General features: G+C 41.4%; 1 protein-coding gene across 1 annotated transcript in view; it reads left to right on the top strand.

The window, feature by feature from the left end:
• The window catches only part of LOC6736643 (eukaryotic translation initiation factor 5B), a 32,771-nt gene that overhangs the window by 6,636 nt on the left and 13,703 nt on the right, over positions 1–12,432 (top strand). The window contains exons 6-8 of the mRNA XM_016170294.2: positions 6,743–6,819; positions 9,332–9,527; positions 11,330–11,437. Of these exons, the coding sequence (XP_016030237.1) occupies positions 6,743–6,819; positions 9,332–9,527; positions 11,330–11,437 (381 nt within the window). The remainder of the gene's footprint in view (positions 1–6,742; positions 6,820–9,331; positions 9,528–11,329; positions 11,438–12,432) is intronic.

Genomic DNA, 12,432 nt, shown 5'->3' with positions numbered 1-12,432 from the left:
AAGTCGGTATTCGCTATTTGGTGCTTTTGCTTTTTTCCTGCGTGGCCGTTGAAATACGAGCAGGGTTGCCAATTTATTGGCACTGCCAAACTGACGGCCGGAAATTGTCATTTGAGTGCTGGCCGCTGCCGTTCGATAAAAACGAAAATAATAAAGAAAACCCGCTTAAAAGTTTTGTTTCGCTTAGCCCATTAATTTCTGACACGTCGCAGGTTGCGTTGATTGGCGATTGCCAATCAATCTTGCGCCTGCACTGGTCCACTAATTGGTATTCATGCGATCCAAATTGCACGGTTTCGGACCTCTTCCGTCACCTGAAAGACGTTGAATAAATTCACCCGCTGGATGAGAACAGAACAATGAATTATAGGATTATTCAATTAAACTTCTGGAACATTTGAAGCTGAGTAGTTTGCACTGCTATTCAACATATTAATTGAGAATTAATAGAGAGTAGCAAACAGAAAACCAACACATTTTGGTTTTTAGTACCCTCCGAGTTAAATGGCTGACAATTTATAGTTTGTACTAAGTAATTAAATGTAATTATTCATTTTCAAAAGGGGAATAAAATAAATGCTTAATCGCGATCAATTGTATGGCAAACAAATCAATTACAAATGCTTTTATTTAACTTTTGTTTTTTAATTGCGTCCCACATATCGAGCGGCATTTGTGGAATAGTTGCTTTTATTGTGTTGTTTCATTCATTTAGCAGATACATCTGCTTGTTTGCACAGAGATACAAATGTATATGTGTGCGGGCACGCAGATGCTCGTGTACAATAACTCATTTCATTGATCAAATAAACATTTGCTACACATTTCGATAAATTAAACTCCCGGCCCCGCCCCCTTTTTGCCACTCTGCGCGACAGGGCAATAACAACAAATGACTGCTACCAAGAGCAACTGATCAATGTCGAGTATTCGATTCATTCATGAAAATTGACTGCACTTGTTGCCCAGCTCGATGGCCATGTGGTTTGCAGCAGAGTGTGCGTCACCATCGCGATTAAGCATTTATTTTATTCCCCTTTTGAAAATGAATAATTACATTTAATTACTTAGTACAAACTATAAATTGTCAGCCATTTAACTCGGAGGGTACTAAAAACCAAAATGTGTTGGCGGCTTCTAAGCCTGGTCGCTAAAATCGTATCTTTTCTCTGGGCCAAATAACAGAACCGATAAAAATACATGTTAAAATGCGCTTTTCCGCCTCCAGACAACAGTCGACATTCCTCGGTTACGTCATGGAAAATGTTTTCGCCAGATTTATGGTCCGTTGGCTGCACATTTTTATGATCGCCTGCCGGAAAATCCAAGCCAAAGACAGCATGAATGAGCGGCTGCTACCACTCACCATCTCTCTCTCTCTTTCTTTGGGCCATTGCAAACACCGTTATGCATTTGGCCTGCAATTTCTTTTGACGTTTGCAGTGGTGATGGTACCTAAGTGCGGTACAAGACTCAAGCCGAAAGGTACCTAGCCAATCAAAGGTACACTGGAATGCATTTATTCAAACCTTTATAATGGTATTGAAATCCTGCACTCCAACGCGAATTCTTAAGCACTTTCTCAAGCTTGTGTACATTTTTAATTCGCGTAAAATGTACCCATCTTTCTGGTAGGGTACACCTTCCATTTGGTACCCATCACTGTGAGTTTGCTGTTGATGTTGCAGCGTTGGCTTCATTAACATTTGCACCTCGTCGCCATCAACGGCCAAATATAGCGGTGCTGCCGGCTGCCATTCATAAAAAGCTGTGTGCACCTCGGTGTGCAGCTCAGTTGGCTGGTTAGTTGGCTTGCCTTGGTTAGCTGGGCTTATACAACTCTTGTACACCCGCAACGTGGCTGGGTTCATGTTCATTCATTCATTCAGTTTGGCAATCCACACACTCACACTCGCTCACACTTACCTGTCTTTTCTTTGCACAACAATGTTTCCCGCAACTGTTTTTGGCTTTTGTCTTGTTGTCTTTTTCATGAATGAAAAATATTGCGCACTCGAGAAATTGCTAGACGCTAGCTGCCTTCTTTTTTTTATTGCTGAACAGCTAGCTACTGGTGTTGCCAAATAAGCTTAAGCTGATGTGCATATGTATCTGAGGAAACGCGGATTTTTCAGGATCGAACATTTGGAGCTTGTCCCCTCCCTGTATATCTTTCTTTAATCTATATCTATCTATTTATCTTTCTATCTGTATCTATTTATGTAACTCGAATTCTTGAGCATTTTATGTTTCTTCAACCTGTCGACCTACCCCAATCCCTTTCACTCCATATGTATATGTGGGTATGGGTATCCAGTGGGATCCAAAAACCACGCCAGATGCTGTTGCTGCATTTGGGCAAAAATGTAATTATGTAGCCATCAACTATTCGTATGCATTCATTGTGCTGCGGTCGCCTTTGCCATAATTGTGTGTGCCACTTGTTGTTGCTGGCTGTGGATTTGGTTTTGGATACGGATTCGGATTTGGTAGGTGGGCCAGGTGGGCAGATATGCCGCGCAGTCGGCCGCAAATGTGTATGACCGACGTAATTTGATTCCCACATGCATTTTAATTAAAAGTAAACAACAGAAAGTTTCGCAAATACAAGCTCGTCATGCTCGGCGACTTGTCGTCCGTTTGGGGCCGCCATTTGGCAGCGCATTTGCACGTTTGCATGCGAAATGCTAGATGCAAAATGCAAAACTATTCCAAAATCCACATCCACTGCCAATGATTGCGGCTTCGCCCACTCGCGGCAGAAGCTGCAGTAGCGGCAGTTAAGATAATTAGCCACTTTGGCCAGCATACTCATTCACACTCGTCTGGGTGGACAGCCAAGTTGCATGTGGCAGGAGGTGTGGAAATAATTAGCCATATTCACCGGTTTTTCTTTTTATCGAAAGATCAACATATGATTATGTATCTCTGCTATAAGGCATGGTTTCAAATATAGTTATCAGTTAGTATACTTTCTTCTAATTATTATTTAATCTCATAAATTCTTGATACTTTTTCTGACTGGAAACTAAATTTAGCTATCGCTATCATAATCGTGTCATTTTCAAGGGACTTAATCAGCATACTCAACTAAAGTTCCATTGAAATAGTTCAACTAATACTCTTTTTTTTGTAAGTTAATTATTTGATAAAAACTACTTTTCTGTGTTGCCAATTAGTTTGCACTTCAGAACGGCGGAAAAACGACGCAATTAATGAGGGAAAAACAGAAATACCACGCAAATATCTTGGGAAATATTGACGGCACAGAAACTGGCTAGATCGGGTGGCGTGACGTCTTCTCGGGGGTCCATTCATGAATGGTTCGATGGAGGAGGATGAGGAGGAGTAGGGTTGGAAGGGGTTGTTTGAATGCGACCCCAAAGAAAAGACCGGACCCAGAAAAGTCCATTGTTGGGTGCTTAACCCTCTGCTCCGCCCCTGTATTCTCGTGTTTTTTGGACGCTCTTCGCTGAATTTCATGAATGAATTTGATTTCGCTGCGGTCGTGGTTCTCTTTCCCATGCTTAGCGTGTTTCGTAGTACTAGCTTGGGCATTACGCCTCTTGGCAGGAAGGAAGTGAGGTAAGAAGCAGACAATGCCAATGTTTTCATTAATGCGACGCAGTTGCCAAAAACAACAAAAGCCATGTGCCCCATCAAGAAAACAACGAGAGCTAAAACGCAAGAAGATAGTCGAAGTTTTCATACCCTTGATGTTGAAACTAGAGGGAAGAAGAATTTACTTCGAATTTTTATTGAACTGCTACATTGATTGATGTTATATAGAAGTATATGGTCCGAATAAGAAAAATGAATTTGGGATATAAATTTAAAATAATACAACATTGCTAAGATTGTAGAATTCTTCAGACTTATGTGATAAAACCCTCAGCAAGGGTATCAAAAAGAAGGAAGGAAGAAGCGAATAAAAAAAAACAATGAATGAGTGAACCCAAGTGAATGAGTAAATGAATGAATGTATAAATGAAAAGACGAAAACAGAAACAACAACGGAAGCAATTCTTCCTGCCCCACACACACACACACATGCATACCCTCACACAGATACACTATCACTCGCCCACAGTTACACCGAATATCTCACAGATACTTTCCAGAGCTTATTGCTTAATTTTCATTCATAAACACGTAGCGGCCGTATTTTTCGAAGGAAAGGCAGTTGAAAATAATAGATATGTGTTTGCACTGAAGAGCCCCAAAGCAAAACGGAAGTTCTCTAACAACGTGCGGCATCTTCTTGAATTCGACGCAATTTTCCAATTCCCTAACGAAGGTTTCCCTCGACATTAATCAGCTGTTTAGGCTGTCCGTCAGTCAGTTTAGCCGACATATGCCATTAATTTAGTTGTTTTTTCATCAAAATTGGCATTATTGGCAGCGTTTAAAAAAGGCACTGAACAATCGATTTATGCACTGTCGAAAAAAAGACTGTAATTATCCATCAAGTACTGTGATATGAGGTCTTAATATGCTACTAATTTGGGTCATGCCTTTTAAGAATCTGAAAATATATTACTAATCAGTTTTATAAAGGCTTTTCTTTTTTAAATTATCGATGCTGGTACTTTTCGCTCAGTGTGCTCACCTGCCTTGGCTTCTCGCCCGTGTCATCGATAACATTGAGTGGCGTTGCCACTTGACGTCAGCAGCCAAGGGGGCGGTGGGCGTGGGCGTGGCGTTCTACCTTTGGCTTCCACGTTAGCCGGGCTCCCCTGCTAATTAGCCGGCAGTCGGTGTGCGTTTTCATTCGCCACTTACGCACTTCCCGCCCACAAATTCCGAGCAAGAGCAAGAGCACTGGCAAACGACTTTTCTCGTCTCCGATTTCTGGCCTTTTTGCCGATGCCAATTGTGGAAATGGGATTGGGAAATTGTGGATTTGGCTGCGTCAGTCAGTCGCACGTTCTGATTGTTTGTGCGAAATGATATTCAGCTGGAAGTCGACTGCCGGCTGCCACGTGGTGGAAACCCTTAGCCCACACACCCATGCCATAGTAACGCACTGAAAAGTGAACTGCAACTAAATTTACACTTGTTATATATTTAAATATCATATCATGGTTACATTGATACGTGTATCTTATCAAAATATATTTAACTGAAATTTAATCTATTGCTTCGGTGTTTTTTCATACACTCAGTATAAGTTTATTTGGTTTCTAAGATTTAGAAAACGGTTTTTTGAGTGCACAAATGGGGGCATTCGGCTATCACTTCCGTTTGCACCCGTTTTCCGCTTTACATGCAATCGAATCGACGACTGCTCTCTTTTCTCGCCAGCTCAATTACTATGAGTTTTCTTGGTCGCTTTTGCTGCCACTGTGCCACAATTGCATACAACAATAAACTTCCGATTTCATTCATTGTTTTGCTGATTGCAAAACTCTTTTGCTCTCTCGCTTTTTCCTCACTTTTTTCCGCATTTTCCCCATTTGCTTTCCGTTAGTTACACACAATTTCTTTTATAACAGCGTCAGCAGCTGAGGCGTTTCGCAGTAATGAATGAAATGCTCGTGAATGGGTTAAGCTGTAATTGAATTCAATTTACAATCGAAACACTCGAGCAGAAAGCCAGCACTTCTACATGACGTCAGTGGATCGAGTTGGTTACAAATATCTTTAAATACGTTGGCAGTTTTGAAAATTTTCAAAATAAGCCAAGATATTTCTTCAACTGAATTACTTTTTATTTGTGATAAATGTGTACTCACTATATCTAGCAAACAGTATCACATTATCAGAAAGCTTTTTAGGACTTTTAGTTTAAGTCATGTATTAACGCCTAATTTATGCCTGCGATAAGCTGGCATTTAAATTAATCCGATTAATCTGGCCGATAAGCCGACATTTCAATTTATCAGACAGCTGTAAAAGAGAGAGTAAAACGGGTTGTACTGCCAGTTGTTAATGGGTTCAATCGCGAGCCTCTCATTATTTCGGTCTTATCAGCGGCGCGTGCATATCCGGTGGAGCAATTAAGGCGCTATCGACAGCAAATTCCATTGCCCCACTCACTTGCAGAGCAACCCACCCATTTCACTCATTCCACTCACTCCACCCAGGCCATTCAAACCATTCAAACCAGCCAACCAACCAGCCATCCATTCATTCATGTCAGACGCTCGCGCTGCTGCTGCTGTTATTTTTATCAATGATCATTTGTAATCATCTGCTGGCGACGAACAAAAAAAATAAATAAAATAAAAATTGAACATCTTCGATGTGAATGAACCCATCGCCAGAGTTTTCCCCATCTCTTGCCAATGTCTCCTGGCCACTTGGACTTCTGAGAAATGTTTCACTTTGGCGGATGGACGGACGGGTGGACTGCTTGTTTAGTTTAGATTTTGTGCCTCTTTTCGATTTTTCTATTTCGTTTATTTTTCCTATGCCAATGCGACTAAAAATAGCCAAAGTTTTCTTTGGGTCAAATGCTTTTGGGCCAAGAAAAGACTGGGGAGCGCATAAAAATTTAACTTTTTCGACACACATGGTGGGCAAACTATGATGAAAAGTAATGCTCTTTAATAGAACAATTTAAAATAAATGTATTTTTATATTTATATTATATTCGTATTAATCTTTTACTTTGAAAAAAAAAGTATAATAAATATATATCAACGAATAAACATTTCCTTATATTCGTAAGCTTTATCATAAAAATTTCTGTATTTACCCCATTTATGGCAATTTGCAACCCTTTTATTTATTTTTCTAGTACTCTGCTATCCGAATTGGACCCGTGGTGAAACGCGATGTGATGAAGGCCTCCACAATGTTGGAACACGAGGCGCAGTAAGTAAACCCAAACTTATCGTTACTATGTTCACTTTCCCCGCGTTTTGTTTGCTGGATGGATGTGTCATACGAAATTGCACAATATCAGAGTTCTTAAGAATTTGCTGAATGCGACATTTTGTGTCGAGCCGAGTGTAGTGAAACTTCCACTATCAAATTCACTTTCGCGGGGGTTTATTGAACTCCCCCATTGAGAATTTCGCAAACAGAAATAACGTCGCCAGTTGGGTAATTGATCCAGTCAAAGTTTTCTATCAATGAGTAGAATTCCCTGAAACAATGGCAATGACTTGGGTAGTTTTATGAACATTATACGGCAGTATCTTATTTCTATGAAATACACTTCCTGTTTTAGCGAATTCGCAGAATAGAACAATCATAGTTGGGAATTTTCTTAGATATGTGATAAAATGTAATATATTTGAAACATTTCTCCTTAATTTATATGCTTTTGAACTTGTTTTTGCTTTTACCACCATCTCTTCGGTTCCTAGCTCAAGTACTTCCTCTCGAGAACGTGTCCAACTCACGTATTACACCTTCCACTGACCATTTCATTTCATTATATGTGGTATCTGACCACTTTTCGACTACATTGTAGGCCATTGCCGGTTTATATCCGAACACTTAAGACAGCACGAGGTCCGCGAGACAGCGAGAATAAACGACTTTTTGATATATGACAACGAACAATGCAATTTTATTGCCGCTTAACTTCATTAACACAATTCTCCGCACCGCCCCGCCCCGACCCTTCCACTTCCACCCGCCACTTGATAAACAACAACGCAATATGGTCGGATCTTTGAAGATTGTGTCTGATATTAGCCGACGAAGGAGCCGATGGTCGGGTTAAGTGATTCATTTAGCAGCAATCACAAAATGCACTTTACCGGGGGGATAAAGCTAAGCGGGATGACCATGATTTATTATAGAGAGCGAAGCCTTTGGGCCGGCAGCTTTGTCTCATTAGCGGCGTTAAGTGCTGCCAAATAGCCCAGTCTATATCTGTATCTGTATCTATATCTTTCTCTTGTTCATTCCTGTCTCCTTTGCTGCACTATGCCGGTTTCCAATTGCAAACAATTTTCGTGCTCTGCTTGGCAACAATAAAAGCTGCGAATGCGAGACGCAGATACATTTAAGGCCCACTCAAATTACGCTGTCACATGTGCAGAAAAACCAAAAAGAAAAAAAAAATGTAAAACTCGAATGGAGCAAATAGAAATGTAGCTACGATTGTATCTGGTATCTTGTATCTACGCCCAAGACGGCGCATTTCCGTTTCCGGCCCTTCTGCGCATGCGTGCGTTCACTTTGAGTTATGCCCGTTTGTGGCCCTATGTGCCCCACTATCTTTTACTATGTGTGGCTGCTCTTCATTTATTTATGATTTTTACGCGTGTGGAATTTTTGAACCATAAAATTTTGCATTTTACGCTGCGAGCAGCGGCCATAAAAGTCGGCTGTCTGTCCGCCGAAGAAGTGCCTTCGATGGGTTCTACTATATTTATATGCTCCTACATATAACTCCACTCTGGTGCTGTCGCCTTTACGAGTCCCATAAAATGCTTAACTGTTTTTATGTGATCTTTAATGCATAAAATTGGCTCGTTCACTCGAAAGTGATCTGCTCCAACAATGGTTGTCTATTTATTACCCCTTCAGGGAATCCCGCTCCCATTCGATCCTCGTAAAAGCTTGCCTCGAAATTGATTCTTCTTCTTAATTGTTTTTTTGTTTTGTTTTTCACAAATATATAGTTATAAATTTCAATCCTCTGATAGGTATATTTAAATTTGATCATTCTCTTTCCTTAAACTTCAAAAATCCCAAAATATAACCCATATATCACAATCTAAAAGGGTTTCTCTCCTTTCCTTTTATTAATCTTCTTCATATTAGCTTCCCTCGCTGTCCAAATTGATCATAATTCATAGATCGATTAGTCGTGGACTCTATCCTAAACTGTTTTCGCCTCTACCCAAACCAATTTAATCCCCAACCCATTTCCATTTTTATATGCTCGAGAAGATCGAGAGATCCCAAAAAGTGCCCCTCATTAGCCGACTCCAGCACTTTGGCTTTGGGACCTTTTCCTGTCGACGGAGAGTTTCGATTCTCGAAATGCCAACCATTTCCTGTCATTGAAAGCCCCACACGGCAAAAGTTAACCAAGCTAAACAAACAACATCTTGAGCTGTCCGACCGACCGTCAGTTGGATTCCATCCGCCGAGGTTGTTTGTGATTTCAATTATTAACGCTTCCTGGTGCTCGGATCGCCATGTGGCCCGATCCGGTCCGATCATTAGGCCAAATCTTCTCCAGACAGGAAGACCAGCGACGACTCGACAGTGTCATTATGGTTATTGTTATTATTATTATTATTATGCTCGTTGGTTGCCTGCCCTGCCTCTCTGCGATTGCATATACTTTTAATTGTTTTAAATTACCGCCGACGAATCTCACTCATCTTCTCTACTTATCTCCATCGCCCGTCCCCCTTAGGTATGCAACGATTCTGGCATTCGACGTGAAGATCGAGCGGGAGGCACAGGAAATGGCCGATTCCCTGGGCGTGAAAATATTCCAAGCGGACATTATCTACCATCTCTTCGACAAGTTCACCGCCTATCGCGAGGAGCTCAAGCAGAAGAAGCGCGAGGAGTTCCGATCCGTAGCCGTCTTTCCCTGCAAGTTAAGGGTAAGTAGGCTCTTCCAATTTCACTAACATTATTCAGGATAATAGTTATGAATCAATTAGTTTTTTATACCTGAAAGAAGCAAATATTCCCCCAAGAGAATGAATATATAGGGCTGAATGTAGGTCTCTTTAATTTGGGTTTGAAAACAATTTTAGTCCCGTGTAGTAAAGATCTCTCTCTCTATATCTTTAAGTTGGAACATACAAAGTGAATATAAGTTGCACAAGTCGTTCTCATTTCCAAGTGTACGTATCGGGTGAACAAATTAAAGACGGAAACCCAAAAGACTCGGTGTCATTATGGGCATTATTTTAATGCGCCCATGTTCGTGTTCCATTTACCGCCCTCCTCCCGCTGCACCTACAGCCTAACTGCAATTACCCCCGAAAGCTACAGGTGTAAAATGCAATCTGCCGCGAACTGAAAATGAGAATGAGACCGAGACTGCAACTCCAACTGCAACTCCGATTTCAAGTGAGACCCAGAATGGATCTCCAGCTGTGGCTTGTCTCGTCTTGACGCTGGCCTAATGATGCTGGCCAACAAGAATGGAACGGGCTTGAACTCCTGGGGGCCGGGTTCTGTGCGATATACTCCATGAGCCGGACCAAGACAAGCACTCAACGAGCGATTAAAGCAAAGCCTTAGATCCCAACAGACGCCTGCATCACGTCCACACTTCCTGCTCAAATAATGTTTAAACAGCGTATTTGATTTATAGGCAATCATTAGATTTTGGTCGTATGCAATGTGGCGACTCAACACGCCACACTCCACTCGGGGCCACTTTGGTCCACTCTAGACCACTTCTGGCCACTGGGCTCCCACTGTGCTGGTAATTGGACACACATCGCACAGCTGTTGGCTAGCATTGGTTCGATCTCTTACACTCGAAAGGTTGCACTTTAAGCAATACTACTATTTTGTATATTTTTCTCATATATATTTGTGCATTTCTGTTTGCTGAATCTCTTAATATTATAGAATCTAACATAATATATAATAATAATATACTTTGAATCATTTTTTCGAGTGCACACTGCCAGCTGGAACATAACGATTCTCTGGAGTGGAAGTCCCAGTCGCAGGTCTTGTAATAACAATGACGTTGTTTAGTTTGAGTTATTAACTCGCCTTCTGTCTTAAGGAGTTGGCTGGTAGGTGGGGGCATAGGCATGTGCATGCGGAGCTGGAGAAACGTGTTCTCTGGGCCACTTTTCTTTTTTTTGTTTTATCCCCGGCAACGTACAATCCATTTTCTATGCCGGCTGATTCAGATTGGGCCCATCCGCAACTTCTGCTGCAGGCGGCATCCCATTTGAGGCCTTCTTCAACAGTTGACGCAGCGGAAATTAAGTTGTTCTTGGTGCAGTCAGTGTTGTTTTTGGTCGAGGGTCTTTGTTAATGGGTCACAACGATAGGCAAATGCACTACAAAACCTTATATTAAATTAAAATATAAATATATTGTAAGAGTTAAGTTTTATGTGCTCTTTACTTATGGGCAATTAAAAATCAAGTAGATATCCATAAAGAGCAGTACCCCACTTATAGAGTATCCCATATCATAGCAGACACATAGTTATGTTATCTTGCAAAATCCGTTGCTTACATCGCCTAAGCCACCATAATTATCGGGCATTATTTAAAAAGTAGTTAGAAGCGGGACCCATCGTTATCGATCTAGCCCGATTGAGCCGCCTATTAGTTATAGTTATGCCCCACAAAAACAGCGTCTATCTAACAGTCATTGATCTAATTTCCCGTTCTCTGACTCCTATCTCTTCGATTCCATCCCACAGATACTGCCACAGTTCGTATTCAACAGCCGAGATCCGATCGTGATGGGCGTGATGGTCGAGAACGGCATTGTCAAAGTGGGCACTCCAATTTGCGTGCCCAGCAAGGAGGTAAGTGCACTGAAAAAAAACTTAAGCTTATTCTCTATAAGATCGTATATATATATTTCCAATTTTCAAAGTTAAAGATTTTAAATCTACCTTCTTATTCCAAGATTCATCAGCAGGTTTAACTGTTTAACCATTCCATATCTATATTACTAATAGTTAATCCAACTTTCATTGTATTTTTTTATGTGTTGTGTTCACAATCTATTCGCTGGCAAATATTTAACTATTCTGCGAGCTTCGCTCCACAAAAGGTTCCATTCAATAGGCACGCATTTATTTAGGAGTGCTGCAGATCGGCGTTGTAGATCGCGATTGTTGGGGACCTGGGTATCTGGATATCTGGATATCTTGGGTTCTTCTTCTATGCGCACAATGGAGGCACAATGAAAGTCCTTGTCTCTGAAAATGTGGTGTGTTGTCTTGGGAATCGTGTAAAGTATCAAGTATATAATAATAATAAGGAGACCCGATGAGCTGTTTGTTTGATTTGCTACCTCTGGCGGGGCAGCTTTTCATTGTTGACACAGGTGGTGCGGTTATATTTTCATTATATTCTCTCTGGATGTGCGTGATGCAATTGTGTTGGGGAGCTGGGCGAATAGTTATTAGCTCATCGCCCGAACGAATTGCGTCGCAAAACGCTTTGCTGAATTCCAACATAATAACCGCCGGGGACTGGCGGGCCCTCAATTATTGTCCTTCCGTTGATAATGATACAAACTGGCTAAAAAAGAAGCAGCAACGACGACGACGACGACACTCATTTCAATTTATGCGCAGACATGTCCTGTTTCCCGTTGCCAAAGACCAAAGACAACAACTGTTTCCTTTCCACCTCTGTCGCTTTTTGTCGCTTCTGCGATCTTGTGCCAAAAGGGTTTATGTCCTCTGCTCCCCGCACCGCTCTTGACTTCGAACCAGGAGAAGGAGCTGGAGCTGTAGCTGGAGTAGATGGAGGAGCAGGAGCAGGAGGCATTCATTGGCAATTATAACTT

This window comes from Drosophila simulans, chromosome 3L (assembly GCF_016746395.2).
Source record: "Drosophila simulans strain w501 chromosome 3L, Prin_Dsim_3.1, whole genome shotgun sequence".
In the NCBI taxonomy this organism is placed as follows: Eukaryota; Metazoa; Arthropoda; class Insecta; order Diptera; family Drosophilidae; genus Drosophila; species Drosophila simulans.
Note: the sequence above shows the minus strand (reverse complement) of the source record. Positions and strands in the feature narration are given on the sequence as shown.